Source organism: Ovis canadensis, chromosome 19 (genome assembly GCF_042477335.2).
Source record: "Ovis canadensis isolate MfBH-ARS-UI-01 breed Bighorn chromosome 19, ARS-UI_OviCan_v2, whole genome shotgun sequence".
Classification (NCBI taxonomy): Eukaryota; Metazoa; Chordata; class Mammalia; order Artiodactyla; family Bovidae; genus Ovis; species Ovis canadensis.
Genome location: NC_091263.1, coordinates 39780912 through 39804659, shown reverse-complemented (window position 1 = coordinate 39804659; position 23748 = coordinate 39780912). Strand labels below are relative to the sequence as shown.

Here is a 23748-nt window from a genome sequence, read left to right as displayed (position 1 = left end):
AGCAGGATATTTTTATTGTGCAAATTTTATAATCAATGGATATGACTTTTGGAGAAATGACTTGGCTAAGCATACAGAACAAAGGAATATCAAAGCTAGGCCCAGGACTCTTTCTATGAGGTCAATGGAACTAAATTTAGTGCACATTAGAATCACCCAAAGAGATGTTAAAAATTTCAATTTTGCAGTTCTTCATGTGTCTAGGAATGGGTCCAGAAATAGCACTCCATGTAACTCTAAAGCAAGGCTCAGTTTTTAAAAAAACACTCACACACACATACATTATCACAGACTAGCAAACAAATATAGCCCCAGCCATTATATTCTTGACACAGGGCTTAACTACTTAATAGCGAAGGATGTTCCCCAGAAAAAGGTCAAGATTTTAGTTCAAATCCATTATGTTTCATGGAATTAATATGATATTAAGGCAGATGCTTAAAATAATCTTCTATAGCATATTTCCTAGTTTGCATCATGAGATAATTCTCTTGGGCATGGAATTCTTTCAGTAACACTTGTATGACAATCACTTGAATTCATTAATACTATTTCTCAATTTATTTAAACATATTAATTAGAACAAAGCCCACACCATGAGTTGAACCCCTGATCTATATGCACAGTTTAATAATCATTGTACCACAGTGATTAGAATGATTATGAGGAGAGTGTGAAAAATTCATTTGCTGCAGCTAAGCCAACAACTTTGAATTTGTGTTGAAAAACAATTACCGGGCTTAATTAGGAGCATGTAATGATGACAGCAGTTATTTCAGTGATTGATTTCAAAATTAAAGAAAGCTGGCAAACTAAGTGCGGTATATCCTTTGCGTTGAAAAAGCAAGGGAACACAAAGGTTCAAAGACCATGCCCTGTAAACAAATTATGAAAGACAGTATTATAGTACTGGCAAGGAGAATATTCAAGGCGTCAGATAGGCCTAAAAAAAATAATAGTTTTCTCTATTTTCTTCTTCTAATATTGAGAACTAGAAACCGAATAAATTTCTCTAGAAAAAAAAATTGGCAGATAGTTCAGACAAATGAAATGTACTATTTTTGACTGTTGTCTTTCAGCTTCCTTTTATTAAAAAGAAGTTGAGGTGCACAAGAATTGGCTAAGTAATTTTAAAGTGACAGAGTTGGTTCAAGTCCTCTGGATGATTTGATATACATCATTTCTCATCTTTAACAGGGTGGAAGATACCCTAAGCCTGTATTTCTCTTCCACTGTTGTAGACATTTGCCAGACTTTTTCCATGGGATGTTTTAGAATTCTAAAAAAGTCAATGACATTTGGAATAATTCTATAAAATGTCATTCCTTTCTTACAATTAGCTACCCGCACAAAACTATTTTTAATATGACCTTAGCATGAAGGGAAAAATCTGCAGAGCTCGCACAAACCTGAAAGAAACAAGATTTACAAACTGTCTTTATTTCACAGGAAGAGGCATTCACTTGTTTTTCTGACTGATTATCTTAACTCAATGTTTTACAATATATCTCTTTTCTTAAATGGTTTATATTACTACACAAAGCTAATGCCCTAGAAATGTATATGTTTGAATGTGTAATATTCTGATTTCAAAATGTCTGACTATTTTGATGGAAGTAATGGGTTGCAGGGAGAAGGCAATGGCACCCTACTCCAGTACTCTTGCCTGGAAAATCCCATGGATGGAGGAGCCTGGAAGGCTGTAGTCCATGGGGTCGCTAAGGGTCGGACACAACTGAGCGATTTCACTTTCACTTTTTACTTTCATGCATTGAAGAAGGAAATGGCAACCCACTCCAGTGTTCTTGCCTGCAGAATCCCAGGGATGGGGGAGCCTGGTGGGCTGCCATCTCTGGGGTCGCACAGAGTCAGACACTACTGAAGTGACTTAGCAGCAAGGGGTTGCAAGCTGGAGGAAGTGGGTCTATTAAAGATAACAAATGGGTATTCATTCATCTTAAAATAATAAAACATAATTTCTAAATCATCTAATACTTCTTTGAAAATAAATATAACTGTTAGGATTTTCTGATACTTCATTAATGTTCTAAAAGATTGTTGACTACTAGGTAAGCTGAGAAATTTTTTGCAGCCTAAAATGAAAACCTCTCAAACTGCATTTGTTTTGTTAAGGTATAATTTTAGTTTGGCATTTCTAAGTACTGTTGAAATATTTTCAGCATGATTAATTTTCCAAGTAAGAAACTATCAGAGACAATCATGTTCTAAAGCAGTCAGGTTATTTTTGTTTTGTTATCAACCTCAAATTGGCATTTAAAGTCTTTGCTGGCTTTCTTTGTGCCATTCTAATATATTCTTCTTGGACTTCATGTCTAAATCATTTTTGACATTCAATTTTGCAGTATCAGTTGTGGGTGTTCAGGTATGGTATATATTATTTGAAAAGTTGTTAAAGGAATAAGATGGCCAGGGTTATTGACTGAATGTCTACTTTTTATTTCTTATGTCAAGAGTTCTGTTGCCTTTCTGCACAGGTTTTGGTGAATGTTTGTAATTTGTAAAGAGTAGACCTTTCAAATAACCTAGTTATTAATATTATGGAGCTCAAGAAGACAATTATCTTCAGTGAAACTGGTAGGATGTGTCCACATGTAACCATGTTTTGTTTTAACAGTCTCAGGAATTGCAAATGTATGTTGTTTAAATCAGTAGTGGTCAACTCTGATTTTGGAGGCATAATTTGATTTTTTTTTTCCTTTGAAGGTGGAAGCAAAATGGCGCAGATATTGATTTTACTATGAGCTATCACTACAGGTTGGATGGAGGCAGTTTGGCAATCAGCAGCCCTCGCACAGATCAAGATATTGGCACATACCAGTGCCTGGCCACCAATTCTCTGGGAACAATTCTGAGTCAGAAGGCAAAGCTCCAATTCGCATGTGAGTTTGTGAGGAAAATCTATAATCTTTGTGTTTCTGAAAATATATTCTTATTATAACCATAGTAGAAAAAAGCTAACTTTGCCAATCACATGCTCTTTGAGAGCAAATATGAATTTATAGAGGTAAAAAGTTTTAACAGTGTGCATTTTGTGAATTCAGACTCCTGGGAATAGTTGAATCTGTTTCAAAAAAAAGCAGGAAATATCAGTATTATTGTATTTTGTGAATTATATTTAGAAACATCTCTGAAAGTTTAGATATACATATTCAGATAAAGATTTTATATATATATATACATACATATATATATATATATATATATATATATATATATATATATCCTTTTTCCTTCTTCTTTTGCATTGGGCATTAATGTGAAGGGCACACGAATAAAAGAAAGCAAATATATTTTTTGGGGGAGGAAAGCTTTCTCCCAGGAAGAGTGATCATGCATCTGCAGTTTGATGCAGGTGGAAATAAAGTGGTTGCCAAAGGCAGACTTTATATTAACTGTAACAATGTCCAACTGCGTCACATAAATGTCATCCAAATAATTACCTTGGTGACATTTGGGGACATTAGCAGATGAACAATAGACATACTGCTTCTTATAGTGTTTATATATAGTGTTTCCAGGGACTGAAATGTTTCATATTGGATCCAGGGAAAGCCTTGTTTGAAAGTAATTACATTTGTTGATGTGGATGAAGCAGAAGCCTTACATCTTTCCCTTTATACCCCCTCTGCCATGCGACTCCCACTCACGCCCTCCTCAGAGGATGTACCAGGGACCAAACAGTGAGAAGCTACTCTTTGGGACCCTGATGAATAGGTCTATCCTTCTGTTATTTTGAAAAAGTAACTATTTTGAAATCTACAGAATAAACATACATCCAAAGCCCAACTTGTAGAACTGTTGCAGGAAGGAGGACTCCTTCCAGGGCCCGAAACTGGGCTCTTTTCTAACACTCGGAAATGAATTGTCCGAGGAGACACATGTGTTGCCAAAGCAAGAGATTTTATTGGGAAAGGGCGCCAGAGCGGAGAGCAGCAGGGTAAGGGAACCCAGGAGAACAGCTCTGTCATATGGCTTGTAGTCTCAGGTTTTATGGTGATGGGATTAGTTTCCAGGTTGTCTTTAGCCAATCACTCTAACCCAAGAGTCCTTCCTGGTGGTGCATGCCTTGTTCAGCCAAGATGAATGCCAGAGAGAAGGATTGTGGGAGGTGGTCGGACATGTGGGGTCTCAGTTTGACCTTTCCCAAACTCTTCCAGTTGGTGGAGGCTTATTAGTTCCATGTTCCTTACCAGGAACACTTGTCATAAAACAACTCATGCAAATGATTACTGTGGTGTCTGACCAGGTGGGTGGTTTCAATCAGTGTGCTTCCCCTAACAGAACTATTTTAATCATCAGTAGATATATAAAGTTGGAGTACGAAATGGCAACCCACTCCATTATTCTTTCCTAGGAGATCCCATGGACAGAGGAGTCTAGCAGCCTACACTCCGTGGTGTCACAAGAGTCAGACATGACTTAGCAACTAAACTTACCACCACAACCACCTTTATATAAATTAATAATTAGGTCTGTTTCTCATTGCAAGTCTTGTGTTCCAAAGATAGCTAGCTCCACACAAAGCTCCCCTATGTTAACCATTCTGCAAATGGCCTTGTTTCTGAATATGTATACAGATACACTCAGAAATAAATACAGATGTATATATAAGTATGTGTGTATAAATGTGCATGTGATTATAAATATACACACATGTACATATATGTATGTGGTCTTCTATATACACACATACACACATGTATACACAAGCATTGCTAAGTGTATCTGAATGTATTTATATCTTTAGAAAACAAAGGATAATGCAAAATTTTACAGGGCTAAATGGAATATAAAAAAATGCTGGTGGCTGTTCCCAACCTGAGATGGAACTCAGGTCTCCTGCATTGCAGATGGATTCTTTACTGTCTGAACCAAATGGGAGCCCCATTTGAAACTTAGGGTAAAGATAATCACAATACTTGATTTCTACATTTCAGCTAAGACCATCACTTATAAAAACAATAGCGAACAAAATATTAATGAAGGCTTATTTTACAGAAGTAAACAATTGCTCCACAGGCTTTGAAAGACTCTGCCAAAATAATGTATTTTTTTTTCACTTGAATAGAAGATGACCCTAGGAGATACACATGGTCAGATTGCATAAAAATAAATTTAATAAATTTGATTTTCTGGGAAAGGCAATCCCATAGAGCATATTTATTTGCTACACCTGGTGTTTCTCCAGAGTTATGGATTCTATCCATTCTTGAAAATAACTGAATACCTATGATGAAAGTTAATGCACTGTGCTTTATATGGCCATATATTGCCTTCTCTTTGTTCCCCCTTTTAAATGAAAAATTTGTATTTTTAATTTCTAAATTATTCTTTTACTTATTTTTCTGCTTTAAAAATGTGTAACTAGAAGTTTTTGTAAGTTAAAACATAACTTCTATTTGCTAAAAAAAAAGAGGAAATATTTAAAATTCAGAAAAAAAAATTATGCTTTCATTTGGATGAATGAGGAAAGTCAGTTCTTCTATCCTTGTGGACTTTCCTGTCTCTTCATAAAGTTTTCTTTTTTGGGAGTTGAAAGTATATGACTGTTGTTCCCTAAAAGCATTTCTATTACTATTCATGGAGAAAGAAGGTCTACATCCATTAGCTGATCTTTCTCCTGCAGACTTAAAGGGTCTTAGGCTTCAAGTCTTAAACTTGAAAAAACAAAACAAACAAACAAGAAAGAATCAGATCATTCTGCCTTTTCTGTCCAGTAACTATAACAGTGTCTTGCCTGAAATGTTTCCTGTTCTTTCCATGGAGAGATTTGGTTGAGTTTATCTCTGCTGACTTGAATCAACTCTAAAAATAACCAACACTTTTTAATCACCTATAAAGTATCTCCTTTTCTTTCCTAGATCTCATAAGTACTCTTGCCAGCTTACTTAAGTCAGTTGTTCATTCCAAGTAGTAAAGAATTTATTTTAAAAATGTGAAAAATACCACTTCTAGCTTTGTCACTGCTATTACACAACTCTGAATGATCTGTTTCGAACAAATGTGCATAAAGATCTTAAAAATAAATCAAAAGGTGTTAATAACTTACAGCCCAGGAGGCTCCATTTACAAATTATTTCTTCTAATTTCATTTAAGGCACACAGGATTTAGTTTTGCAAAATAGATTTTCTGAAATTTCACCTAAAGAGATTACACTTGTATACACATTGAAATCTGCACATAATCTTAGAAATAAGGTTACTTTGAGATAGACAGAGAAAATGAAGATACAGAGAAAGGAGTGGCAGAAAGCAGAAGAGAGAACAAAATAGAAGGGAACTATCCAATAAAAAAACTTGTTTTTCTATGAAAACATCTTAAATATCACTTATCAGTATACAAATACAAATCAAAACCAGAAAATACTACTTCATACTCATTAAGGTGGCTATTACCAAAAAACAAAACAAAACAAAACAAATAAACAACAACAAAAGTATCCACAGAGAATAATAAGTGTTGGCAAAGGTGTGGAAAATTGAAACCCTTCTGCATTACTGGTGGGGATGCAAATTCGTACAGCTACTATGGCATACAGCATGGGAGTTCCTTAAAAAGTTAAACATAGACTTAACACCGTTATTCTACCTCTAGCCATGACTTCAACTTAATCTGAGTTCTCATCACTATCATTCATAAATTTTCAACATTGCCTATTTTCCTAGAAAGGCTTTTGTACCTTTCTTAAAATCATAACAATGGTGGTCACATGCTAAAACTTTCCCTACAAACAGACCTGAGTTCAAATTCTATCTCTGTGAAATATCCAGCAGCAGGAAATTAGGTCACCTTTTGACAATATTAAGCCTATTTATGAAATGTATACAGTGAGAATTATGGCAGAATCCAAAGGACAGTGACAGGGATTAAGTGAGTAATGATGTGAACCCCTGGTCCTTTATAGGCACTCAGGAAATAGTAACTTTAATTCTTCTGATATTTTCATTTCCTCCCCCAAATTGGCCAAACATCCATATATTTCAAACTGCTACAGTTACTCATAGAAAAATCTATTTTACATTTCAAAACTTCCTCCAGACCAGTTGTTTTCAAGGCTTTTAAGTGTTTGACATGTATTACCTTTCTTGAACTGTGGAATAACCATAAGAGGATAATTCTATCATTTCCATTTTACAGATTAGAAGCCTGAGGCTCACTGAGATTGGGACTTTTTAGAAAATATATTGTTAGAGAATCAGTTGTAACTTTAGTACAAAAGTCCAGATTCTACAGCAGAAACCAATACAACATTGTAAAACAGTTATGTTCCATTAAAAAAAAATCAGATTCTAAAACTCATGTCTTTTGTATTAAGGCATTCAGTCCAATTCAAACAGTGCTCACACAGATCAAATGGGCTTTTGTTGTTTATTTAATAGGCCTTTGACATAATCACTGTTGAAATAATAAGCCATTTCTAAAGGACAGTAAACTTCACATAGGCCTGGTGGTAGATCCCATTAGTGCTGGGTTCAAATCTCCTTTACTGGACAGTGAGCCCAGCTGTTAATGGCCACAGCTACCCTGTTTCTTCAACACGTGCCCTAGAGCTCCCCATGGGCTCAGGCTGGAGCTAGACAACAGCTGAGACCCCCTTTTGCTTAGCCCCTTCCTATGCCCTATCCAGTTCCCATCCCTCCATTTCTCCTTCAAGTGTTTCCTCGATAAATCAACGCAGTTGAACCTCTACTTCAGGCGCTGCTTCTAAGGAAACCAGAGTAAGACAGACACTAAACATAAAAGATATTTGATCTTATTGACAGACAAATTTGGTCCAGAATCTCTATTCATATGAATTTCCATAGGTAAGAGCAAAACTATACATCAGAATAAAATTGTGTTAACAACTCTGCTTCCCACCCATTGGCAGTTGTATGGTGCCACTTTGACCTTCAGAACAAATGAACTATGAACCACCTTTCAGAACCTAACTCATCCATGGGAGAGGCTCTGTAGGTAATGTGTCTAGATAGTTGATGGCTTGTGTTTGCAAATTCTTTCCTGATGTTCAGCAATTCAAAATCTCCCTTGGAGTTTATTTTAGACTCCGGCCTATTAGAGTTGCCTTAACTTGAATCATCCCACCACAAAACCATGCAGGAATACAGCCCAAATATTTAAAAAACAAAACCCAAAAAACTCCGTTATAAAACATCCTCCTAAATCTAATCTGTCTTTAAATTGCTATGTAACTCAGGCAAGTTAGTCATCTCTGTAGACTTATTAAAGGTATGTTTTGGATTATTTAATCGCAAACGTTTCCTTCAATTCTTCCATATAAGATTCTGTCATTCCAAATTATCAGGTAGTTTCTTATTTAAGCTCTTTTCTTTTTTCCTCCAAGCAACCTCAACCCTAAAGCAAATGCAATGTCTAGTCACCAAAAGCTTCTGTTATCACCCTGGCATTCTTGAATGATAAAACCAGTTTGACTTTATACAAGCTACACATGCAGCTGCTTTGAATTTATTTTATTTCTCAAGGACTTTGGTGGTAAAGGTTGAATGTAGACGTCTTCCTTTCATATGTATGTTAATGAATTACTCTGTATTTGTGTGAGAGAACATTGCATCTGTCATTGCTGTTTAAAATGTCATCCTTGAGTGAAGAAAATGTAGAGAATTTTGAAAGAAACCTCTGATTTCACTGACCTTTTTTTTTTTTTTTTTTGAGACTCATAATATATACCTCTACCAATGAATAGAGAAACACTGGGATAAAAGTTACTTATGAATAGACTTTTTGATCCTCCTCTATTTAATATTTAATCACAGATAATGTTTTAAATAAGTTTCTTCTATTATTGCTGAAATCTCCTCGTTTTGCAAGACTGATGCTAGACTGGTTGAATAAATCAATGGTCATTTATTTATTCATCAGCCAAGCAACCAGAAAACACCTTATTTATATGCATCAAGCACTGTGCTAGGAACTAAAGATCAAATGGTAGATAAGAAATACCTACTCCCTGTCTTCACAGAGCAGACAGGTGAAAAACCTGTGAGCAAGAAAAAAAAGAAAGAAAGAAATTGCTAGCATTTGCATAATACATATTACATAGCAGGCAGCGTTCCAAGCTCTTTATGTAAATTAACTTCAATGAGCCTCACAATAACACTATGAAGTTACTATAATCCCTTTTTCGGATGACCAGATCGAGGCTGGAGAAGAATTAACCAACTTGCCTCAAATCACACACATAATAAGCGACAGAGTCAGTATTCAAACCCGGGCAGTTGGAACCTGGAGTCCATGTTCTTAATGCCCACATGTGCGTGCATGCTAAGTTGCTTCAGTTGTGTCTGACTCTTTGCGACCCTATAGATTGTAGCCCACCAGACGCCTCTGTCCATGGGAATCTCCAGGCAAGAATACTGGAGTGTATTGCCAAGTCCTCTTCCAGGGAATCTTTCCAATTCAGGGATGAAACCCATGACTCCTGCGGCTCCACTGCAGGCAGATTCTTTACCACACAGCACCTCCTCAAAAAAAGCCTCAGGTGATGTGAGAGGGTTAGATGTAATCTATAAGAGAGACCAGAAGAGAAAGTAGTCAAGTTTGTCTGGATTGGACAAAGGGCAAGGGAAGCCTTCCAAAGACAATGGGGCTTGAACTGAGCCTTGAAATATTAGATTGTGTTGCAGATAAAGAAAATAGGGGAGGAGAATGTTCAGGTCCGCAGGAGAACAAGAGGAATGCAAATGCAAACAAGCCTCAAGTATTAGAGAAAATGTGAGAGGAATGGGAAAAACCAGGCAGGAACATGAAATGCCATGATTCAGAAATAACTGGTTTTCTAGGACAAGGCTGAACCATAAATTAGAGCCAGGTACATCCAAATTTCAGAGACCCTTTATTTCCAAGCGTAATCTGTGAATAATGGAATGATTGGGTGATGCCAGAAAAAACAGCAAAATTCTATCATATCATGAAGATTTTAGGCAGAGGCACCAGGGATGAACTATGTTTCAAAAATATTCTCACTCAGTGTGACGATGTATACACTTGTGAATTCATGTGTAAAATAGTGGTGTCAATAGTACCCACTGTCTGCACATGTGTGTGCTAAGTCGCTTCAGTTGTGTCCAATTCTTTGTGACTCTATGGACTGTAGCCTACCAAGCTCCAGTCTATGGGGTTTTCCAGGCAAAAATACTGAAGTGGGGTGCTATTCCCTTCTCCAAGGGATCTTCGTGATCCACGGATGGAACCCATGTCTCTTATGTCTCCTGCAATGGCAGGTGGGTTCTGTACCAATAGTACCACCTGGGAAGCCCACTCTCTTTATATAGGTTTATTATAAGGACCAAATATGCATTATTATATGCAGAGCAGTGGGTAAGGGCATCTGGTATATGTTGTGAGTTGTTGATTGAGAGCCTGGGAGAGGTCTGGCCATGTAACTGTGTATAGACCAAGTTTGGTACTTCAGTAGTTATCCTAAGAACAATGGAAATGCTTTGAATGATGTTGCAGATTTTGAAGTTGTTTATAAACTGTTGTTTGAAAATACTAATACTTTTTCATTAAAAATACTGATCTGATATATTAATGATCTTAATTTTATTATTAAAACCACCATATACATATTTAGGGATTCTAGGGGTAAAGAACCCGCCTACCAATGCATGAGACTTGAAACGTGAGTTCATTCCCTGGCTTGGGAATATCCCTAGGAGGAGGGCATGGCAACCCACTCCAGTATTCTTCCCTGGAGAATCCCATGGACAGAGGAACGGGGTGAGCTACAGTCCATGGGGTTGCAAAGAGTTGGACACAACTGAAGCGACTTCACACACAGGCACACGTTTAGGGATGCTCCAAACCTCACTTCTCACACTTGTAGGATGAAGTTAAAGAATTCTTGCTTCATGTCACAGGGTTTAATTTTAGATGGCTCAAGGTTAACATGTGATAATATTTCATTTTAAAGGGCTATAAAGATGTGAGCATTTACAATCATTGTAAATTTTTTCTTTCCCGGAGAAATGCCAAGGGTTTTATATCTGCAATGATGTTCGTCTTTATTCTCTACCTGTAACCTGTCCCAAATCATGTTTTGCAGGTTGAGAAATTAAAGAAATTGAAAATGGGGCAAACACATCACCTGGTCATTAACCTATCACAGACCTAGAATTTTTCACATCTCAATCTCAAAATAACTTTTAAATATATATATATATATATATATATATATATATGTAGGTAGAGGAAGTAAAACAGAACCCACATAAATCCAAAAACCATAATCAGAACAACAGAAAAGATCTCCAGGTAAAAGTAATGATATAAAGGTCTTTGACTCTTTAGAGAAGGAACTCCGAAGATACCTGTATATTATTTGAAAAAGTGAAAGTGAAAGTCACTCAGTCGTGTCTGACTCTTTGTGACCCCATGGACTATACACTCAATGGAATTCTCCAAGCCAGAATGCATAAGTGGGTTGCCATGCTCTTCTCCAGGGGATCTTCCCAACCCAGGGTTTGAACTTAGGTCTCCCACATTGCAGGCAGATTCTTTATCAGCTGAACCACAAGGGAAGGGGATGTGTATTTTCATTTCTGTCTTTTGCCCAGTATCTTTACAAGCACAAAAAACAAACAAACAAAAGAAACCCCTCACATTTGGAAATAAATTTTAAAAGCTTCCTTGGGTACTGATGATTCAAAATGTCTTTAAATTATTTTCACATGTAAGAAATATAAAAACAGTTATACACGATCCTGATGATATGGTGGCAAAGTGCATTTATATCTGAAAAATAAATTAAGACCTGGGAGAAGGAGTTTTAAAGATAACACTTGAAAATGCATTTGGAAATTGTAAAGGCTCTGATAATTTTGAAGTATGTGTCAAGTGGGTAATGCATTTCTAATTATAATTGAAAATGCTAGATGGCTTTTAACCTTTTTTTCTTTTACATCAGGAAAATAACTAAACAAAGTAAGTTGACATATTTTTCTTTAACTTATTAAATAAAATAAATCAGATAAATTAGTATTGGTTTTTCATGATCAAATTGTTCCAATGAAGTTAATATTCTCAATTTATCTTAATATAAAACCATCAATAGGTATTGTAAAAAGGAGAAGAGTTTGTCTTTGCTTTTAAAAATAACTTAAGCCTTAAACAACTGGACTCAGACTAGTTGTATAACTAAATTACAGCAAGCTACTATTATTTTTATTTTCTTTACTAAATCAACAGGAAAATGGATTATTCAATGTCTTAGCCTCATTTTCTTCTTCTTCATCACTGTTGGACATCTATGTATGTATCTTATCAGAAATGACACTTTTTCAAAAGGCAGGCTTTCTCTTACTTCCCATATTTGGTAAGACTTAGTTTTTTTGGATCCATTTGAATAAAAGTGCACATTCAAGCTGCAGAGGTGAAGAGTTGGGGTTCGAGACGAAAATGTTACAAAGTAAGGTATTCATCTAATCAAAACTGTGAGCTCCTGGTTTGTAAAATAGAGAAAGAAACCCAAAGCCAAAGGGCTTATTTATTACTCTTATGCTACTTGACAAAGATTTTGAGGAACTTTTGCACATAACCCATAGAGATTTTGCTTTTGAAATTTACAGATTTAGTCAGGACTCACAGCTACATTCTTATTTGTACTAAAGAAACAAATGAATTATTTTCTAGGAATTTTAATATGTTACTGAAAAGGCAGACCCAAATCAAATGTTTAAAAAGTGAATTTGAATGATAAAGAGGATTTGGTGTCAACCTCTGGAAATGTTCATCTTGTTTTAAGACATTAATTTATATGTAATCTTTTCCAAGAAGCAAACACATACAGAAAATTACAAAACATATAAGAACAGTGAAATATTACTATGCCAGATCCAGAGACAGAAAACCGGCAACCCCAGAAGCCCTTTCCCTACTATACCTTTCCACTTTCTACTTCCTCTCTCCTCTCCACTTTCTTGACTTGTAAATAAATATTGTCTTTTTCAATTGAATAAAACCACACTATATATATTCCTTTGAGTCTGGCTTTGCAGTTGACAGTATTTATGAGATTTATTCATGTTGTTGTGGGCAATTGTAGATCATTCATTTCCACTGCTATATAATATTTTATTATACAAGTATACTATGATTACTGAATGACTTCTCATCTTAATGGAAATGTGGATTGTTTCTAGAGGGAAAGATGAATAATTCTTTATGAATAATCATGTTTATATCTTTGGTACATTTGTGTAGACATTTATCTGTTGTTTATACCATAGAGTAGAATTATAGGGCATTTGGGTATGCGTATTTACAACTTTAAAAGATAATGTCAACTGTTGTCTCTAGTGGTTTTATGAATTTACCCTCTTACCAGCAATGTTTTTTGACCACAGGTGACACTATCTTTTGTCAACTATTTTGTCAGTCTTTTTTAAAATTTTAGTGTTGAAGAGGATCTGCTAAATTGTCTTATTTGGGTTTGATTTACATTTCTTGGTAACTAATGAACTTGAGCACCTTTCATGTGTGTATTGGCTTTATGCAAATCCTCTCCCTTTTAGAAGAAAACATTTAACTCATTTTTCTCTTAAGCCATCTTTGTCTTAGTGATTGGTTCTAGCTATGAGCACATTGTTGCTTTTATGTGGAGGAATAGCTTTTCCTACTTTGTGGCTTGCCTTTAACTCACTTAAACATGTCTTGATAAATAGAAATTTTCAACTTTAATACAGTCCAATTTATCAGTTGTTCCCTATATGTAATGATGCTTTTTGTAAAAAGTTTAAGAAATGCTTTCCTACCTTGATTAAATGAAGATACTCACCTATATTATTACTTTAATTTACTGGCTTGACCTTCATATTTAAAATTGCAGTGCACCTGGAAGTTATTTATTTATTTGTTGGCGTGGGGTAAGGTAGGTTCAATATATATGCATATTTTACACGGATCCTATTGAGCCAATCAATTTATGAAAAATGCAGCCCTTGCTTCAATGTCCTATATTGCCATTGCTGAAGATATTCAAGTATGCCTGGGACTGCTTTAGGCTTTCTCTCTTCTCTTCCATTGGTGTATTTTCTATCCTGTGCAAATGCCAAACTCAATTACGGTAGTCTTATAATAAGTTCTAATATCTGGGTGTGGTTCAGTTGATGGTACATATTAAATATGAGGTTTGGTTTGTAAGCTAAACTCAAGGAGAATAAAATCCCAAATAAAAATAAAAAAGAAATAAAAACTCATATCATAAAGTTCTATCCAATCACTAAAATTGAGCTTTCCAGTGGTGAAGGCAAAAAAGGGTTCCTATCTTTCAGGGGATTAAAAACATGTCAATTGTTTCTGTAAGCATAATTCCTCTGATTCTAGAACCTGAGAGAAGTTTCTCCTGTGAATCTTCAAGAGCAAAATGGGTGATTCAGTGAATGACATTCCCCTCACAAACCTGTTCAAACGCTTACAACATTGGTTTTCTTATGGTGGTTTCTTACATCATATCTCAAAAATAATAGCTTGTATTTGTGAGATGCTCCTCAAGCCTCTTCCATAACATTAGTTAAGAGGCTTCTCAAACTATGTGCCTAGTTTACTACTCCTGGAGCCCAGTCACTGTCTATTTGCAATCCTCACCAACCTCTGGCTATAGCTGTTGCAATACCATCAATATGCGCTCTGCACAGGCAGTGGATGCTGTGACTTTTCTTGGTGGAATGGTCACAAAGCGTAACTCACTCCAGAGGTCCTGTCTACCTCTATCAGAAAACTAGGTTAGAATATTTTTCCTAGACATTCCTCTGTTTACTTTCATTTTCTCAGACTTCCTAGATTGATGGTCTAGGAAGAAAATTGTTCTGGTTCCAGAACTGGTGGTGTTACATTTATGTCACCCCCTTCTTCATTCTTGTAGAAATGAGGGAATAGTGGAAATTTATAAAAATGAGGCCTGTAAGCATTTCTAGTTTTGTGATGTTGAGTACATCTGCTATGATGGATGCTAGCATGCTAAGTTGCTTCAGTCGTGTCCAACTCTGTGCGACCCCATAGACGGCAGCCCACCAGGCTCCCCTATCCCTGGGATTCTCCAGGCAAGAACACTGGAGTGGGTTGCCATTTCCTTCTCCAATGCATGAAAGTGAAAAGTGAAAGTGAAGTCATTCAGTCATGTCCGACTCTTCACAACCTCTGTCCATGGGATTTTCCAGGCAAGAGTACTTGAGTGGGGTGTCATCACCTTCTCCAGGATGCTAGCATATATGCTCCTGAAAGGAATCACCAATCTTTTCAACAATTCTTTCTAGTTAAAGAGTATAATTTAATTTAATCCTTCAAACTACCATGTAACAGAAGCTACTATTATAATCCCAATTTTAGATAAGAAATGAAGCAATATGCTTAGGGTAATTAGAAAATAGTCTAGGTGAGATGTAATACAAGAGATTCTGATGTTTAAACCCACTTCCCTAATCATTCAACTAGTGCTTATAAAATGCTAATATGCATAAAGCATTTGGGAATCTTACTAAATGTAAATTATGATTCAAGAAACCTAAATGGGGGTGCAATAGTTTAAGTTTTAGCTAACTTCCAGGTGACACACTTGTTGCTGGCCTCAAAACCACACTGAGTAGGAAACACACTCTCAGAATAAGACTTACATTAGTGTCTAAAACAATATAAGAATAGTCTACCCAAGGTGATGCAAGAAGGCAGCTCTGTTATGGTTTACATAAATTCAGAGGAAAAGCAACTGTTCATCTGTATTTCCAGACTCTAAGATGGCCGTTCAACATATTTATTTACACATTCAAGTAATGCATATTTATCGAGCACATACAATGTGCCAAACACAAGTAGAAGTAGTGAGCAAAGTAAACTATATTATCTGTGCTGGTGCATCTGCTCAAACATAACTATCAGTTCAGTTCAGTTCAGTCGCTCAGTCGTGTCTGACATTTGCGACCCCATGAACTGCAGCACGCCAGGCCTCCCTGTCCATCACCAACTCCCAGAGTTCACTCACACTCACGTCCATTGAGTCAGTGATGACATCCAGCTATCTCATCCTCTGTCATCCCCTTCTCCTCCTGCCCCCAATCCCTCCCAGCACCACAGTCTTTATCAATGAGTTAAATCTTCGCATGAGGTGGCCAAAGTACTGAAGTTTCAGCTTTAGCATCATTTCTTCCAAAGAAATCCCAGGGCTGATCTTCTTCAGAATGGACAGGTTGGATCTCCTTGCAGTCCAAGGGAATCTCAAGAGTCTTCTCCAACACCACAGTTCAAAAGCATCAATTCTTCGGCGCTCAGCCTTCTTCACAGTCCAACTCTCACATCCATACATGACCACAGGAAAAACCATAGCCTTGACTAGACGGACCTTAGTTGGCAAAGTAATGCCTCTGCTTTTGAATATACTATCTAGGTTGGTCATAACTTTTTTTCCAAGGAGTAAGTGTCTTTTCATTTCATGGCTGCAGTCACCATCTGCAGTGACTTTGGAGCCCAGAAAAATAAAGTCTGACACTGTTTCCAGTGTTTCCCCATCTATTTCCCATGAAGTGATGGGACCAGATGCCATGATCTTCATTTTCTGAATGTTGAGCTTTAAGCCAACTTTTTCGCTCTCCTCTTTCACTTTCATCAAGAGGCTTTTTAGTTCCTCTTCACTTTCTGCCATAAGGGTGGTGTCATCTGCATATCTGAGGTTATTGATATTTCTCCCAGGCAATCTTGATTCCAGCTTGTGTTTCTTCTAGTCCAGCATTTCTCATGATGTACTCTGCATATAAGTTAAATAAGCAGGGTGACAATATACAGCCTTGACGTACTCCTTTTCCTATTGGGAACCAGTCTGTTGTTCCATGTCCAGTTCTAACTGTTGCTTCCTGACCTGCATACAGATTTCTCAAGAGGCAGGTCAGGTGGTCTGGTATTCCCATCTCTTTCAGAATTTTCCACAGTTTCTTGTGATGCACACAGTCAAAAGCTTTGGCATAGTCAATAAAGCAGAAATAGATGTTTTTCTGGAACTCTCTTGCTTTTTCCATAATCCAGCCGATATTGGCCATTTGATCTCTGGTTCCTCTGCCTTTTCTAAAACCAGCTTGAACATCAGGAAGTTCACGGTTCACGTATTGCTGAAGCCTGGCTTGGAGAATTTTGAGCATTGCTTTACTAGCATGTGAGATGAGTGTAATTTTGTAGTAGTTTGAGCATTCTTTGGCATTGCCTTTCTTTGGAATTGGAATGAAAGCTGACCATTTCCAGTCCTGTGGCCACTGCTGAGTTTTCCAAATTTGCTGGCATATTGAGTGCAGCACTTTCACGGCATCATCTTTCAGGATTTGAAACAGCTTAACTGGAATGCCATCACCTCCACTAGCTTTGTTCATAGTGATGCTTTCTTTTTTTTTGGTTTCCATAATGTTTTTTTTGTTTTTTGTTTTTGGTTTTTTTTAAAAAAATTTTAAAATCTTTAATTCTTACATGCTTTCCCAAACATGAACCCCCCTCCCACCTCCCTCCTAAAGCCCACTTGACTTCACATTCCAAGATGTCTGGCTCTAGATTAGTGATCACATCATCATGATTATCTGGGTCATGAAGATCTTTTTGTACAGTTCTTCTGTGTATTCTTGCCACCTCTTCTTAATATGTTCTGCTTTTGTTAGGTCCAGACCATTTCTATCCTTTATCGAGCCCATCTTTGCATGAAATGTTCCCTTGGTATCTCTAATTTTCTTGAAGAGATCTCTAGCCTTTCCCGTTCTGTTGTTTTCCTCTATTTCTTTGCATTGATCACCGAAGAAGGCTTTCTTATCTCTTCTTGCTATTCTTTGGACCTCTGCATTCAGACGCTTATATCTTTCCTTTTCTCCTTTGCTTTTTGCCTCTCTTCTTTTCACAGCTATTTCTAAGTCCTCCCCAGACAGCCATTTTGCTTTTTTGCATTTCTTTTCCATGGGGATGGTCTTGATCCCTGTCTCCTGTATAATGTCACGAACCTCATTCCATAGTTCATCAGGCACTCTATCTATCAGATCTAGGCCCTAAAATCTATTTCTCACTTCCACTGTATGATCATAAGGGTTTGATTTAAGTCATACCTGAATGGTCTAGCGGTTTTCCCTACTTTCTTCAATTTAAGTCTGAATTTGGCAATAAGGAGTTCATGATCTGAGCCACAGTCAGCTCCTGGTCTTGTTTTTGTTGATTGTATAGAGCTTCTCCATCTTTGGCTGCATAGAATATAATCAATCTGATTTCGGTGTTGACCATCTGGTGATGTCCATGTATAGAGTATTCTCTTGTGTTGTTGGAAGAGGGTGTTTGCTATGACCAGTGCATTTTCTTAGCAAAACTCTATCAGTCTTTGCCCTGCTTCATTCTGCATTCCAAGGCCAAATTTGCCTGTTACTCCAGGTGTTTCTTGACTTCCTACTTTTGCATTCCAGTCCCCTATAATGAAAAGGACATCTTTTTTGGGTGTTAGTTCTAAAAGATCTTGTAGGCCTTCATAGAACTGTTCAACTTCAGCTTCTTCAGCGTTACTGGTTGGGGCACAGACTTGGATAACTGTGATATTGAATGGTTTGCCTTGGAGACGAACAGAGATCATTCTGTCGTTTTCGAGATTGCATCCAAGTACTGCATTTCATACTCTTTTGTTGACCTTGATGGCTACTCCATTTCTTCTGAGGGATTCCTGCCTGCAGTAGTAGATATAATGGTCATCTGAGTTAAATTCACCCATTCCAGTCCATTTTAGTTCGCTGATTCCTAGAATGTCAACATTCACCCTTGCCATCTCTTGTTTGACCACTTCCAATTTGCCTTGATTCATGGACCTGACATTCTTGGTTTCTATGCAATATTGCTCTTTACAGCATCAGACCTTGCTTTTATCACCAGTCACATCCACAGCTGGGTATTGTTTTTGCTTTGGCTTCATCCCTTCATTCTGTCTGGAGTTATTTCTCCACTGATCTCCAGTAGCATATTGGGCACCTACTGACCTGGGGAGTTCCTCTTTCCGTATCCTATCATTTTGTCTTTTCATACTGTTCATGGGGCTCTCAAGGCAAGAATACTGAAGTGGTTTGCCTTTCCCTTCTCCTGTGGACCTCATTCTGTCAGACCTCTCCACCATGACCCGCCCATTTTGGGTTGCCCCGCGGGCATGGCTTGGTTTCAGTGAGTTAGACAAGGCTGTGGTCCTAGTGTGATTAGATTGACTAGTTTTCTGTGAGTATGGTTTCAGTGTGTCTGCCCTCTGATGCCCTCTTGCAACACCTGTCATCTTTTAGTTAAAAAAAAAAAAACACCAATATAACAATGTCATTGTAATATAGAACAAGAAAAAAAAATGTCTCTGACCATTAACCAAAGCAATAAGGTTTTGAACTATAATCTCCTATCAGAAATTTCTACTCATTACATCAGAAAATTCAAATGAGGAAGAGTATAGATTTATAGGCATGACTTAACAAGTCAATTGCAGGGTGATTACCCTCCCCTTCCTTTTTGAGAATCCTTAAGTTGAGAGATCTACTTCCACATACATATTAATGAGTTGTTTTGCATAAATCAATTCTGTTTCATGAATGGAGATTACATAACCCTCATTTGATTCTTCCTGAAATCCCATCCATATGAGCTACTAGAATTTATCTTACTATCCTTTGAATACAAAGGATTTATTTTAATTATTTCATCAGTTTTAAGCAAGAGCAATCAAACGTAAACAATAATGCTAGGGGGCTGTGCCCCAAGCCAGTTGCCTCTCAGCTTTCTGTTTTTTTGTCTTTGTACTGGTCTCAGTCTTTATTTAGAACATATTAATAAACCTAGTGTTTTCATTTTAAAAGCTATGAAATCTGGCTGAGTCAAACATCAAAATTTATGATATTTCTTCTTGACAAGTCTAGCAGGTTGAGGGTCCTATTATTATTAATATAAACATTAATATTAATAAAAGTTAGTAGGTATCCAATAAGCCAAGCACTGGGAAAAGCAGTTCCCGGGCTTGCTTAAATTCCCATCATGAGTGTGTGGGAGGGCCAAGAACTTAAGCCTGGCTCTGACTGACAAAGAAACCAGGCTCTGAACACAAACATCCTCATTGGTAGGTGTCCTAAAGAAGCATTTACTGTCCGTGGTCCAAGTTATGCCATCTCTACCCTCCACCTTTCTCCTCCACCCTCCATCTCTGCAGACACTCTGGATAAAACTATCCCTTCCCCTTAACTTTACATACTCACAGCAGATGCAGAGAGAGTGTTTTGACGAGACCCTTCACAAACACATACCCAAACACACATCCTTGCCACATCTGCCTTGACATTACCATCTCTTATGTATTGGACCTTCACTATTGTGGATATAGGACATTGTAATAAGCCTTGAGTTCTAAGGTCACCAATCACTGCCCAGACCCTCATATACACATAACTCTGTTTGTTCTCATATCTGACCCCATTTCCCAACCTCCTCAGCTGCTAAAATTATTCCCTGGACCATGTGAAACCAAGTCAGTAATCAGTTGAATCCTTATACTTTGCTCCCTACATTGCTTCAGTTGAAACTGGCTTTCATCTGAGGATGCTGCTTCTCTTGTATTCCTCCAAACTGGTGACTGTTTTTGCCCATGCTCTCTCTCTCTTTTTTTTTTTTAAATAATTTTATATTGGTATATAGTTGATTAACAATGTTGTTAGTTTCAGGTGGACAGCAGGATGTACATGGACCTGTATCTATTTTTTTACAAATTCTTTCCCATTTAGGTTATTATGAGTATTGAGTAGAGTTCCCTGTGCTATGCAGTAGGTCCTTGTTGGTTGTCTATTTTAAATATAGCAGTGTGTCCCATGCCCTCTTACTACCCATTTGTGAATGAGGAGAGTTCCACTTTTCCCTCAATGCCACTTTTAGACAATCTTCCGCTCTCATATACAATGCCTCAGTTGCTTTAATCATGGCCGATTAGATTATGCTACCTATGTCATCTTCATGTTATCATTCCAGCTCATCCCATCAATCCTTGAAGACTTTACCTCCTGGCTTATTCTTAATCTCACCAAAATATTTCTGTCATCTTTCCCTATACTCAACATTCAGTATTCAATAATCTGATTTATCAGTTTCTTGATTTCGTATCTTCTACTAATCTTGTTCATCACTCTACCTTAGCCAGATGCCACCTTGTCAAGCTGACTCCAAAACCTTGTTTACCTGTCTAAAATGCAAAGCTTTGCTCATATCTAATTTTCAACCTCCCCAACTCTGGAACACCACTTTTTAACTATCTAGCTCACTGCCCCTATGTCCAGGGACTCCAACAATACTTTGGTTTACTGGAACCTATAATATATTAATCCTAACAAACACCCCCTGTCCCTCTCTGACCTCATGTCATTTCCTTTTTAAATAGACTAAATCCCCTAATTTAACATTCAAACCATTTTTTTTCTAGTCACCTTGACTCAACTGCTCATTTCTTCCTTCATTTTATTTATCTGCTGAAAACCTAAGCATGATGAATCCAAACTAAAAATTTCACTTAAAGAAAAGTCCAATCATGACACCTGGTCTCACTTTTAATTTGTAACCACTAACATCAAGTGGGGTAGCTCCTCTCGGCTGCTCCTTTGCATGGAACAACAGACTGGTTCCAAATAGGAAAAGGAACATGTCAAGGCTGTATATTGTCACCCTGCTTATTTAACTTATATACAGAGTACATCATGAGAAACGTTGGGCTGGAAGAAGCACAAGCTGGAATCAAGATTGCCGGGAGAAATATCAATAACCTCAATATGCAGATGACACCACCCTTATGGCAGAAAGTGAAGAAGAACTAAAGAGCCTCTTGAAGAAAGTGAAAGAGGAGAGTGAAAAAGTTGGCTTAAAGCTCAACATTCAGAAAATGAAGATCACGCCATTTGGTCCCATCACTTCATGGGAAATAGATGGGGAAACAGTGGAAACAGTGTCAGACTTTATTTTTCAGGGCTCCAAAATCACTGCAGATGGTGATTGCAGCCACAAAATTAAAAGACACTTACTCATTGGAAGGAAAGGTATTACTTTGCCAACAAAGGTCCTTCTAGTCAAGGCTATGGTTTTTCCTGTGGTCATGTATGGATGTGAGAGTTGGACTGTGAAGAAGGCTGAGCACCAAAGAATTGATGTTTTTGAACTGTGTTGTTGGAGAAGACTCTTGAGGGTCCTTTGGACTGCAAGGAGATCCAACCTTTCTAAAGGAGATCAGTCCTGGGTGTTCATTGGAAGGACTGATGCTAAAGCTGAAACTCCAATACTTTGGCCACCTCATGTGAAGAATTGACTCATTGGAAAAGACTCTGGTGCTGGGAGGGATTGGGAGCAGGAGGAGAAGGGGACGACAGAGGATGAGATGGCTGGATGGCATCACCAACTTGATGGACATGAGTTTGAGTAAACTCCTGGAGTTGGTGATGGACAGGGAGGCCTGGTGTGCTACAGTCCATGGGGTTGCAAAGAGTTGGACACGACTGAGCAACTGAACTGAACTGAACATCAAGTGAGACCTTATTGCTGCTTGACATAAAGATAGAAGGGGGAAGTAATCATGACATTCAAAGATATTGCTGTGTTGGGTTTCTCGTATCTCTCAAAGTCTTGACTCTGTTTTATCTCATAATCTAGTCTCACTTTTTAGACATCACCCATCATGCCTTTCTTTTTAAATACCTGTCACCATCCACTTTCTGTATTGAAATTCACTTTTCCTGAGTCTAACTATAGTGTTGTCCTCTAAGGACAAGCATACAGGTGTGTGTTTTCCTTTTTGTGTACCTTTTCCCTCCTTAGTAGTAATCAATAATAGAATTGCCAAACTGCTTTCTTTATCTAAAAATAACTGGATTTCATAATTGTCAAAGTTAGATAGTCATAATCTTTCTTTTAAAAGTCAAGTCTCCTGACCAAGACATCATTTTCCTTTTGGAGAATAATATTTTGGAACTGCCAAACTACAGGTGAAAACTGCATGCAAAGAGGGTTCCTTCTTGTCAGCATGACTTGAGAAGACGAACAGTGGTAAACTATGTCTCTGAGAAGCTCCAAGTAGGGTCATTCTAAATCTTGTTGGTGTTTGGCATAAGTCGGGCTGAAGGAATCTTCTCAGGGCAATTCATCAACAGAGACTCCAGGTTGGAAGTAGGTATTGCATGGATAAATTTGGAAAGTCAGAATGCTTGATTTCTGCCTTTTCCGCCATTGAGCCACTGAGATTTTAAGTAGAGACATGTATCGAAATGGACTCAATGCAAATGTTCTACTCCAACTAATCTGTTTCAAGCATTCTCTTCCATTTTGTCAGCTGGCAAAACCTCTTTAGCATTAGTCCTCATACTACCTCTCCCTAATTCAGCCCAGCGCTGTGCCGTCATGTCATTTACTCTTCTATTTTTGAAAGCAAGAAAATGAATATTTATATTATTATTATTATTTATTCTCTTAACTCAGGAGTACTGGCCTACCCTAAATTGAGACCTTAAGAAACACTGTTTTGGATTTTGAATAGCATTCCAAGAAGAATAGGACCTCAATTTCAAGAAATTGATTTTATTATCTAATTTAATGTATTATATGATTTAGTAGAATATATAATTTTTAATTAAGTTTCTTTGGCTAATATGTGTGATAATGTATTAAAAACTATAATTGTGCAAGTGGTGAAACAGTCTGGGAGGCTATACAGTCCTTCAGAT

At 37.3% G+C, this 23748-nt stretch overlaps 1 protein-coding gene across 3 annotated transcripts in view; it reads left to right on the top strand.

The window, feature by feature from the left end:
• Positions 1 to 2743: 2743 nt before the first annotated feature.
• The window catches only part of CNTN6 (contactin 6), a 174108-nt gene continuing 153103 nt past the window's right edge, over positions 2744 to 23748 (top strand). For 2 of the 3 annotated variants that reach the window (XM_069562587.1, XM_069562588.1), the window contains exon 1: positions 2744 to 2900. In XM_069562587.1, coding sequence (XP_069418688.1) covers positions 2759 to 2900 — 142 coding nt within the window. In that variant the 5' untranslated portion in view covers positions 2744 to 2758. The remainder of the gene's footprint in view (positions 2901 to 23748) is intronic. The other variant, XM_069562586.1, reaches the window with a different exon arrangement.